The 12,213-nt window shown below is 41.9% G+C and overlaps 1 protein-coding gene and 1 long non-coding RNA gene across 2 annotated transcripts; both read right to left on the minus strand.

Annotated features, from left to right (window-relative positions):
- Positions 1-815: 815 nt before the first annotated feature.
- LOC121769098 (S-adenosylmethionine decarboxylase proenzyme-like) lies at positions 816-2,243 on the minus strand. Its single transcript, XM_042165786.1, has one exon. It carries the CDS (start codon positions 2,101-2,103, stop codon positions 1,021-1,023), a length of 1,083 nt encoding a protein of 360 aa, XP_042021720.1. The 5' UTR covers positions 2,104-2,243; the 3' UTR covers positions 816-1,020.
- Positions 2,244-3,114: 871 nt separating this feature from the next.
- On the minus strand, positions 3,115-3,430 carry LOC121769099. The gene is made up of 2 exons (XR_006043469.1): positions 3,278-3,430; positions 3,115-3,186 (listed from the first exon to the last, which is right to left on the minus strand). It is a non-coding gene; the product is annotated as an uncharacterized LOC121769099 (long non-coding RNA).
- Positions 3,431-12,213: the final 8,783 nt, after the last annotated feature.

The raw sequence follows: 12,213 nt of genomic DNA on the forward strand, positions 1-12,213 counted from the left end.
GCAATGCAATCTAAAACTTCATACTTATAAACATGCAAGTGTAGAGCAATCATTTATTCATGTAACTGCACGTCAGCACCATCACTTCTCAGATAATAATATTATAGTCCCTCATAGTTGAGTTGAAACTTTTTGGCACGGAGTTTAAAAAAGAGATGTTGAATGTGTTAAATAAATAGATAAAAAAGTTAGAGAGAGAAAAGAAGTAGAGAGAATAAAGTAAAAAGTGAATAAAGTAAGAGAGAGTAAAAGTAAGAAAGAGAAAAGTTACTATTTATAGAAATGACTCAACGAAACTTTTCGAAATAGAAAAATGAACCATCTATGAAAGAATGGAGAGAGTATCAATAAACGGAAACTACATGCCATAATTTTACATAAAGTTGTTTATAATGGGTTCACATTGTGAATATCTACTTTATTCAACAAAACTAACTTGATGCATGCACCGCAAATTGAATGCATCTTACTTTGGATACACACTCTTCATACCTAACCTCTAGAAATGTCCAATTCCTCCTCCACGTCCATAAAGGATATTGCTCTCCCTACTCAAATTTTGGTGACCCATCTCCATCTTTCCCTCATTCAACGAACCTCTTTAAATGTTCCAATACTTCTTCACATGCATAAACGATACGCTCTCTCCGTCTAAACATTCAGACCCACCTAAGCCAAGATGAATGTGGTAGTACAAATTTGAAGAAGTGTATGATTAACCTCTCAACTGAGGTTATAATCTAGCAGCAACAGACGATACATGTTCTAATTTAAGCAGATATAAGAAATGAAGGAAAATATGAAAGGCAAATATATAAAAAGCAAATAACAATACCTATATATATCAAAGAGAGGGTACAGTAAAATGCCCCTCTTTTATTACAGCACTGGAAAAGTAAAAAACCAAAACACAAACGACTAAATCAAATGTTTTTCAAAACAAGTTCAACATATCTCAGAAACTGAGCAAGAACACTAGTAGAATAGTAGTATCATAGAAACGGAGACTCAAAAGAAAATTTATTTCTTTTCGATTTCCTCATCCTCGCTCTCACTCCAGCATTGGTGCAGAGTCGACCTCGGAGATCCACACCCGGCAGCGCTCGTGAAGTTGCAGTAGATAACAGATCCACCATCTCCGAGCACCTCGCATCTCCTCCCGGCACACCCATACTTTGCAATATCCAGTTTAAACGCAGAATCAAGCTCTTTCCCAGCAACAGAAGCTCGCACAGCCACAGAGAATTTGGCCGGGTTGAAGCATGCCAACACCCTCTCCACGAGCTGAGTCAAGTCCACCTTCTCAAAATCATACCCGCCTGTTTCGAAACTTGCATAGCTGAAGCCATCTTCTGGGGTGACATGGATAGTAGACACCGCGCCTCCCTCGATCGAGTTCATGGAGTACCCACAAGGGTCGAAATCAAAGTCGCATATCTCTGATTCAGGGAGGATGTTCCTGATGCCAGATGCATCAGTCATGATAGCAGCAGAGCTGGATTGGTTCTTGAAAAACACAGAGGCCTTCTTCTGGTCCAGATTGGTCATGCACATCTCAAGGGTGTAAACAGGTTCCACATCACTTGACGGCTCCAAGTAGGCAGAGTAGACATGCCACTTCTCGTGCTCATCGGCATCTCCCATCACATAGGCTTCGCTCATAAGTCCAAGTTTGGAGAAATGGTTGTCAAGAACAGCAACTTCCTCATTGAAGCTGCGATGGGGGAATGGCTGAGCACCCGGGAATATGAAGCTTCCACGGGAGTATCTAACAGAGCTCACAGTCAGTCCAAGTCCATCAGCCAACCTCAGAATCGGTGGGATAGACAGCAGTAGTTTTGTAGTGCCACACGTTTTCAGAATTATCTTGTATGAGTAAACAAAGAGGCTCGACTCAGAGAGGACATAGGAGTCGACATCATCGTTCTTCAGAGATGCAACAATGGTGCATTGTGCTGGATCTAAGATTTCATCCAACTGTGCTTTGGTAAGCGCGCGGAGGCCATAGCCATCGGGGTCAGCAAATACTCCGGGCTCAACGAAAGAGATCTCAAGCCTCTTCTCATAACCCTCAAACCCAATTGCAGAGACTGGCATGTCCATTTTGGATTAATCAACTGGCGGGATTCTTTGCAGAGAGAATAACAAGGATGAGGAAAGAAAGAATTGGAAAGACAAAATCTAAGCTATAGTCCTGCTAGCAACGCAGGGTGGTTATCGTAAAGCTTGGCGAATCTCAGGATGGCTTGCGAGCGCACTGCATAAGAGGGAGAAGAAAAGGATTAAGTTAGTAAACAACATACAGTAATAAGCAAAGTAAAAACGATTAAACAGTTGAAATTGGTGCTCACGTTTGAGTATGCAGCAGATCTGAATTTCTTGATTCCACCGTTTGGTCGAACGTCTTCAATGCTGTAACCGAGGGGAGCTTCGTAGAATAGGGATTTACTACTGCTAGATTTCTTCTTCCCACCCTTTGACTCCATCAGATCATTCAATTTTTCCTGCAAAATGAATCAAATACTAAAATTTAGAAGCTATAACAAACAGTAAAAGTAACATACAGCACAGCAGAAACGGGAAAAAGCACTACTATGACGACACAAAGATTTTGAAAAGTGTATTACAAATTATTATTATCAAATGCGTTCTAAACATAGCGACAGAACCCCTCAGGAAACACATAACATAATTACCTTATCAATAGTATATGAAAATACTCAATTTCTACGCTCAAATTTACACCCAAAATTTCCGTGATATAAACATGTATACATGACTAATTCAATAGTGCACCAGCAATTGATATTTGTCTGATCCAGAAACTGAATTGAGGAGCTTATAGGAAAAAGAGAAACGCATATAAGGAAAAGATAAAAACAATGACAAAACACAGAAAAATACAACGTAGAATAAAACGGATCAAAATAATCATAGGCGAATTCGTAAACAAGCTTCACGAATCGCGTATTACCACATAAAACTCAAATCTATAATATATCCAAAATCAAAAACCAATTTAACATTTAAAATTTATCGATATATCATATGCAACAATGAATCTACAAAAATAAATTAAAAAAAACGACTAGAACAACGGAGATCTGAAACTTACAAATAGATGATGATTATAAATTAAACAAACGACCCAGGAGGCTCCTTATCCCCAAGCTTCGGCAAACAAAACTGAAATTTCAAGGAAATATAAACAAAATCTCATCAGCAAACAGTTTCATGCATTAAAACAAAATCGAAACAACGAGCAAAATTGACTCACGTATTAAAAATAAATATATTCTTGGAGAAGATCGAAAACAAACCCTAGAATGAGAGTTCTCGACCGACTGAATTGAAAAATCTTCTGGGAAGAATATAAGAGATCTCTAGAATTCGGTATGTGGAGGAGCGATATTTGTGGGAGAAGGAATAGGTTGGGAAGCTCATTAAATAGGGAGATAGTAGAATGTGCGTGCGACGCGTGTTTTCATGAAACTACGGATATACCCTCCGCTTACTTGTGCCGCTGATATCTGTTGGGACGATTTTGCCCCCGGGGCGCCGTGTATTGCGCATCACGAATTTTCTGATTCGCGAATATTTCTACGCATAAAGATGAAGATTATCTTAAATTTTAAAATTTGAAATTATCACAATCTTTAATAATTATATTTATATTTATTCTATCTCTAACTTTGTTAAGATATCTGTTTTATACAAAATTGGGTTAATTTTCACTGTAATTTCACTTTAACGAGTGAATCACGGAGGATGACTTATTAATTTATGCTAAAATAAACTTAATTTGGAAAATTTATGTACATTTATCTTTTCTCAAAATGATTATTACAAATTAACATAAAATTTCTATATCACTTTTTTTACTCCCTCCGTTTCATACTAGTGAAGGCATTTCTTTTCAACACGGAGTTTAAGAAAAATTGTGTTAAGTGGATTGTGTAAAGGAAGAATAAAGTAGTAAATAAAAAAGGTAGAAAAATGAAGAGAGTAAAATAAGTTAGAAGAAATGTGTTACTAAAAGATAAATGACTCCACTACTACGTATCAAAATGACAAAATAACTTCACTACTATAAAACGAAGAGAGTATAATACAACAAATAACAAAACTATTCTTTAATTAAATTTAAATTTTTAATAATATTATTTACATATACAATTTTATGTACATTTATCTTTTTTCTTATAAATATAAGATAAACTTGGTAGATATGAAGGAATGATTATTTCCTCAACAATGGAAATAGACACTCTCATTTAAAGATTACTAACCATGGAGTGAAATGAAATGAAAATAGTAATTTCGTTCCTATTTTATTCCTCCGTATCAATCGGGTTTTAACATATACAATCACAATTGAAACAAATATTAATGTTTTATTATTGAAAAATAAAATCGGACTAGATACATAGACCCAATTTAAGTGGTTTACAACCTTTATAAATAATTCGTATTATATGCATTATAAATAATTAAACAATATTCTTGTGCAAATTTGAAAATGAAATCAATATAATTAAATAGTCGACTTGACAGATCATCCGACATAAATTTAAATTACTGTTACAATTTGGGCCAAAGGAAACGAATAATTTACACGTGGGTGAGACGAGGACCGTGAAAAATATATGTGGTGGGGTAAGGGTGATTGTAGGCCACACAATTGGATTCACAATACTCTATTTATGACACAAATAAATAAGATACAAAATATAGCTGGATTATTTATTTATTTTTCTTCTTCTTTAAGAAGGATCAACGATAGTTCTCTATCTACCCCCAAAGTGACTCGGACCCCCGGCCTAACGGTCAGAGGTGAAGCGTCTTACAACCGAGCTGCGCTTCGTTGTCTTGGAGGGGACCAACGAGTCCGCCTATCTCCTCCTGCTCCTGGGTTCAGGCCAGTGAACTCATCACCCACAGGGAAAATAAATCCCCAAGATGCGCCTCCCAGGGGTCGAACAATGGTTCTCCATCTACCCCCGAAGTGACTCGAACCCCCGGCCTAACGGTCGGAGGTGAAGCGTCTTACCACCGAGCTGCGCTTCGTTGTCTTGGAGGGGACCAACGAGTCCACCTATCTCCTCCTGCTCCTGGGTTCAGGCCAGTGAACTCCGAAGTGACTCGGACCCTCGGCCTAACGGTCGGGGGTGAAGCGTCTTACAACCGAGCTGCGTTTCGTTGTCTTAGAGGGGACCAACGAGTCCACCTATCTCCTCCTGCTCCTGGGTTCAGGCCAGTGAACTCATCACCCCAGGGAAAATAAATCCCCAAGATACATCTCTCAGGGGTTGAACACGTGACCTTTAGGATGGTCCGATATCCTTGCTCCCTTCTCAACCACTTAAGTTAAGGGGCTTGGATTATAGGTGGATTATTTTCTTTCTTTGGACTTTCCACAAATTTCTGGCTCTCACCAATTTTGATTTTTCCTACTTTCTTTTCTATACAATTCTTTTTACATGGATAATGGATTGTGACTCAACTTGTCATTTCAAAATAAATAAAGTTAACTTTTTCCAAAACAAAAATAGCAAATGATTTGTTACATTGTCGACATTGTGTCAATTCAGTGTGTGGGAATATATTCGAGCTCAACTTGCTTCTCATTTTGTATATTAGTACTTCCTCCATTCCGTAGTAATAGAGTCATTTTAGTACGTTTTATAGTAATAGAGTCATTTATTTTTTTGGTAAAGTCAACACATTTTTCCACGCCTACTTTACTTTCTCTTACTTATTTCTCTCTTCTCTTTCTACCTTTTTCATTTTCCATTTTATTCTCCATTTACTTAACTCACCTGACACAATTTTTCTTAATCTTCGTGCCGCAAAGAAACGTCTCTGTTACTATGGAACAGAGGGAGTACTAGACTAGAGATCTGAAAATTTGTGCCACACCACAAGATAGGTCTAATTTTTAATTAGAATCAACATAAAACAACTACTATTAGATGGATTTGATTTACATTTATGATCGACATAAAACAACCATTCTGCTAGACGAGTCTAATTTTTGTAAAATCATGGATTAAACATGTCCAGTCAATGGATTTTGACCAAATAATAAATATGACGAGACATTTAATTTTATGAAATTAAATAATATAGCGTCGATCTACATTTTACGTAAATAAATGTAGTATATTCACTTTCTCTAATCCGATTTTTGGTGAGTGAGAAATAGTGGATTAAAGTTGGGCATAATTAGCTTTTAATTAAAGTTTGAAGTTTGAGCTTAGGGAATAATTAACTAGTGTTAATTATCTCACATTGGAGAAGTAACCCATCTTTTAATGTGTTTAAATTAAGTGACTTTATGTTACTTAATAATTATAGTGGATCAAGATGGGTGAAAGAGCTCACACGCGCGCACACGCGCGCGCCGCCCGAGCCCGTGCTCGTGGTCGCGGGCCCGGTCTCGATCTTGGACTTGGACTTGGACTTGGCAATTGGTCTTTGGGCGGTCTTTGGCATTAATGGCTTGGTTGACCCTGCATGGTGGCTCGACCTATAAATAGGCTAACCATTCCACTACATTACACACACAGAAACATCACAAGCATACTTCCTCTCTGCATAAGTCTTTTTCGAAGCTCTGCCCTCTTCATTTCCAGTTCGTCGGAGCTCGTTCCAACTGCGGTGTTGCAACGAACGAGACGTAGCCGTTTTATTCTGCCCTCTTCATTTCCAGTTCGTCGAAGCTCGTTCCAACTGCGGTGTTGCAACGAACGAGACGTAGCCGTTTTATCTTTGGGGACGACACGCCAAAACCGAGAACACTACCGGGGCGTATCTCGTCTTGCGGAAAGAGGTCTTCCTCGACTCGGCTAAGTTCATCTTTACAGTTTCATCTTTACAGTTTCGAATTTCCACTGTAATTTTCGTTTCTGTTTTATTTGTCTTCTCTCGGGTTGTATTACGCCCGGTTAGTGTTTTTTATAGCTATATCTCCAACAATTTTCGCTTATGATCGGTATCAAATGCCACAACCTTCTATCGGCAAAGATATCTAAATGGAGATATCAAACGACATTGTTTTCATTTTCATTTTTAACTGTGTAGTATGATTACAATTTCACTTATTGCCAAAGTAAAAACATTACCACCATTATTATATGCTTTGGATAATTTGTATGCCTCTTCAAAGCAGAAATTTTTTATTGATCTGAACACATGTTCACATGATATATATCAAGCCATTCATATCTATGGTATATTTTGAGGGCTCCTTTTAGTTGTTGACTAATCAATCATACCCCTCTTTCTGATTTTTTTTTGGAGTGTTCCAATTTAAATGACATATTTTCACTCAGCAAAGCTATATAATCTTATATACATAAATGAACATATAATGGGACAAGCGTTAAGGTCACCAATTATTTGCAAATATACACAACAAAATGTACAGTGTGACTCTACTTTTAGACTAGTGGAGTATATGATTTGGACACAATCCTTTATTTAACACGTTAAATATGTGTGCTAGCATTATTGTATGATAATTTTGACCAGCAAGATACATTGAAATTTAACGAAAATCATCCTCACAATTGATGTTGTATACGTTTCATCATCTTAGGCTTCATTGATAATTTGTGGTCCAAGTCAACAGAATAAAACTAAAAATAGTGACTAATAATTCCTTCAAATCAACTCCAATTGACTTTTACAAATCATTTTGATGGGGTACGAACTAAACCCTAATGGCAAGCCCAATAACAGTGACGGCCCATCAGCCCAGAGCCCAAGAAAGAGTATCTGTTCGGCACCAAAGAGTTCGGCACGACCAAAGAGTTCGGACTCAGCCTACAGCTCGGTAAAAGCCGACCAGTCAAGCTCTCCTCTCAGATCGGCAAGAGCTGATCGGTAAAGTCCAGCAGTTCGGTCTCAGCATTCGACCGAACTAGGAGTTAGTGGACTCATGAAAGGCCTCCACGACCTCCGCTATACCCACGATCTATTTAGTGGTACGAAGCAGTTATTGAGCAGTTATTGCTCACCCACGATCTTGTTAGTGGGGCTGCAAACCACGATCTTAGTTCAATGTATAAATAGAACTTAGATCAGATAGAAAAGGGTTAAGCTCTCTAGAGATAAAATACCATATAGCAAGTCTGTGTTGTAAGCTGTAATCCCAGATCAAGCAATACAATCTTGCCCTCCCTTCTTCCCGTGGACGTAGATTTACTTCAGTAAATCGAACCACGTAAATTCTTTGTGTCGTAATCTTCATTCTCTACCAGCATTTACTAACATCAGAAATTCGCGGATCCATCACTGGCGCCGTCTGTGGGAACCAGAGAACAAAATTTGTGATAAAGCGAATTTTTGATCCATTTTTTCCACCCCAAAAATGCATACCAGATCGCAGAGTACCCGTATTCCTGCCCGTGAGAACCAGGAGGGAGCCAATCCATCCCATAGGTCTGGAAAGCAGCCTAGGGATAAATCCACCACCAGTTCTCATGGCGAAGGAACAAGCCGCTCCAAAAATCGTCCCACTGAGTCTTCCCAGCAGCCCGATTTGAATGAGGCTGTCAAGCAGTTTTTGGCGGCGAAGCAGGAGGAATTCTTAACCTTCCTGCGAAGAAGCCAAAAGCAGCCGGAGACGAAAACGACGGATTCTCCTTCTCCCTCCGCACAAGAAAGTCACTACCGCAGTAGTGTCGCATCTCCCAGGAGAAAGAATCCCCGTCCCCCACATGTTCCAGTTCCTCCTCGGTACCGGAATCACAGGAGAACTCAATCTCCTCCATACCGACGAGATATCGGATTCGCCGTGTACGGAGCACTGAAGACTCCGTTCTCGGACGACATCACCCGAACTCCCCTACCACAGAACTACCGAACTCCGTCGATGACTTACGACGGGCTCGTGGACCCTCACGATTTCTTGGGGCGCTATCAATATAACATGGCGAACCAGGGTCTCAACGAGGTCCACATGTGCAAGCTGTTTCCCGAGCTGCTCATCGGGAACGCGAGAAGGTGGTTCGATAGCCTCCCCCAGGGCAGCATCAGATCTTACCGAGATCTAATGGATGCCTTCCACAGGAGGTTCTTTCAGAAAGCGGAAGCCCGAATCACTTCGGCTCAGCTGCTTTCCATTCGTCAAGGTCGCGACGAAAAAATCAGCGACTTTATGACAAGATTCCACAAAGAATGCCTGCAAGTAGACGATCTCAACGATCTGCTTGTCATCTCGGCATTCCAAAATGGAATCCTGCCCGGAGCTCTCTACAGGAAGCTCGTTGAGTGCGGTCCGCAGACAGCTCAGGAAATGTGGGACATTGCGGACCAGTACTCCCGGGCCGATGAGGCAGACCGTCGCAAACGGTCGTTAGACAGCTCATCGACCCGAGGAGACAGAAGGAAGCCCGATCATAGCGATCAGGGGCATCCTCGCCGGACTCCATTTGAAAGAATTCAAAGGGCTCCGGTGCAAGACAGATTGGGACCTCGTCTCAATCCCGAGAAGTCGCCCGCTCAGTTCGTACCGCTGAACAAGCCGAGAGCGGAAATTTTCGAACTGCACTCTGACCTATTCGAAAAGCCAAAGCGGATGACGAAATCAGCCGCGCGCCGACCACAGGATAGCTACTGCTCCTACCATCAAGACCACGGTCACGATACTGAGGAGTGCAGAAACTTGGCTGCAGGTATCGATGTTCTTGTGAAGGCAGGGACATTGAAAAAATACCGAAGCAAGCAGCCAAAGAAGAATAAAAAAGCAGAGTGGTGCGAACTGCGCTCCTCAGGATCCGAAAAGGCAGCCGGATCCCGAAGACGATGACGAGCCGCAATATGATGGAGTAATCCAGACTATTGACGCGCTCCCTGCCGGGAAGACCAAGTCGTCCCTAAAGTCAGAACGCAGAGGCTCCAATCGAGAGGAGCCAACGCATAAAAGGCTGAAGCAGGACGAAGTGATTACGTTCTCGGCTGCTGATCCCTTCCCGGCCATCTCTCCTCACCAAGACGCCATTGTCATCCAAGCCGGAGTGGCAAACAAACTGATCCACAGGGTGTTTGTGGATACAGGAGCGTCGGTTAGCATTCTTTTTAAAGAGTGCTTCGACAAACTAGAAGTGGACCCAGCTCGGCTCAGTCCGGCTCCGCTTCCCCTGAAGAGCTTCACCCAGGAGGACACCCGCCCTGAAGGTATTATCAGCCTTCCGATCACGGTGGGGAAAGCGCCTACTAGCTCCAGTACGATGATTGAGTTTTTCGTGGTGAAAGCTCGGTCCCCGTACAACGTCATCCTGGGAAGAGACTGGCTCAACACAGTTCGGGCCGTTTGCTCCACCTATCACCTCACCATCAAGATCCCTACTAAAGGAGGGATAGCGGTCATCCGAGGTGACCAAAAGAGAGCAAAGGAATGTCTGCAAATTGCGCTTAGAAGTGCCGAGCAGTCAGATCGGCACCACCAAGCATAGCAATCACAGCAGCCGGAGTCAGAGGCGATGACCGAAGTCATACCGGAGCCGAACTCGATGACAGTTCAGCTGTACGAAGACGATCCATCCAGAAACGGTTAAGATCGGCTTCGCGGGAACGCCCCTACTTCGGGAAAAAACCATCCAGCTCCTCAAGGAGTATAAAGACGTCTTTGCATGGTCTCCGTTGGACATGACCGGAGTGCCCCCCGAGGTAATCACTCATCGGTTAAATATTGATCCTTCAGTCCGGCCGATAAAACAGAAGCAAAGACTCTTTGCGGCAGAACGAAGTCAAGTCATCCATGACGAAGTCCGTCAATTATTGAAGGCGGATGTGTTATTCGAAGTGAAGTATCCTTCGTGGGTGGCCAATCCTGTCATGATCAAGAAAAAGGAAGGAGGATGGCGGATGTGCATAGATTTCACCGATCTAAATAAGCACTGTCCCAAAGATTGCTATCCCCTTCCGAACATAGATAAAAAAGTAGAAGCTTTGATAGGCTTTGAAATTTTTTGTTTTCTTGATCTGTACAAAGGATACCATCAAGTTTTAAATGGATGAGATTGACGCTTCAAAAACGGCCTTCATTACTGATTTCGGCATTTTCGCTTATAAAAAGATGCCATTCGGTTTAAAGAATGCCGGAGCCACTTATCAAAGGATGGTAGACAAGCTTTTTCGGCACCTGATTGGAAAGGAGGTCGAAGTGTATGTTGACGATATAGTCGTCAAAGCAAAAGCACTTCGGAGTACGAGCACAACCTCAAGTCCACTCTCAACGTGCTCAAGAAAAGCCAACCTCAAACTTAATCCCCAAAAGTGTACCTTTTTGGTAGATTCGGGAAAGTTTCTGGGTTGTTGGGTTTCAAAGGACGGACTCAAGGCAAACCCCTCAAAAGTTCAAATCGTTCAGAACATGGCAATGCCGAAGTCCATACATGACGTGCAAAGGCTAACCGGATGTCTAGCCGCACTGAATCGATTCTTTTCCCAAGCAGGCCGAAAAGCAACTGCCGTTCTTCAAGGTGTTGAAAAAGGCACCAAAATTCGAGTGGGGAGCCGAGCAGAAAAAGCCTTTGACGAGCTCAAAAGTTATCTAGCCGAGCTTCCTATTCTCTCTGCTCCAACCGAAGCCGAAGTAATATTCTTATACTTAGCGGCATCGGATCAAACCATCAGCGCGGTGCTTGTACGAGAAGAAGGCCTAAAGCAGCTTCCCATCTATTTTACAAGCCGAGCATTAAGAGGTCCAGAAACCAGGTATCAACCACTGGAAAAGATTGCTCTGGCATTAGTAAATGCAGCAAGGAGACTGCGGCCATACTTCTATGCTCACAAGGTATGCGTCTTAACTGATCTGCCACTTCGGCAAGTGTTGACCAAACCAGAAGCATCAGGCAGAATCGCCAAGTGGGCTATAGAGTTGGGAGAGCACACAATTGAATATCTACCTCGGAAAGCCATCAAGGGACAAGCCTTGGCAGATTTTCTTGCGGAAGCAAAGTTCGATCAAGCAATTCCTGTTATTGCCGAACAGAAGAATTCTGCCAAGTGCCGAACTAGCACAGCCCTTGGAATCCGAAGTAGAGCCGCCGGACTGCTGGAGCGGATTCGTAGATGGAGCTTCAAACAAGATGGGAAGTGGAGCTGGTATTCTACTTGTCGCTCCCGACGGACACGAGGTAACCTACTCACTTCGGTTCCTATTCCCCACTACTAATAATGAAGCCGAGTACGAAGCCCTCCTGG

This window comes from Salvia splendens, chromosome 15 (assembly GCF_004379255.2).
Source record: "Salvia splendens isolate huo1 chromosome 15, SspV2, whole genome shotgun sequence".
NCBI classification, from domain to species: domain Eukaryota; kingdom Viridiplantae; phylum Streptophyta; class Magnoliopsida; order Lamiales; family Lamiaceae; genus Salvia; species Salvia splendens.

Excerpts from the sequence above, each read along its gene's own strand:
- LOC121769098 (XM_042165786.1), bottom strand. The coding sequence starts at position 2,103 with ATGGACATGCCAGTCTCTGCAATTGGGTTTGAGGGTTATGAGAAGAGG.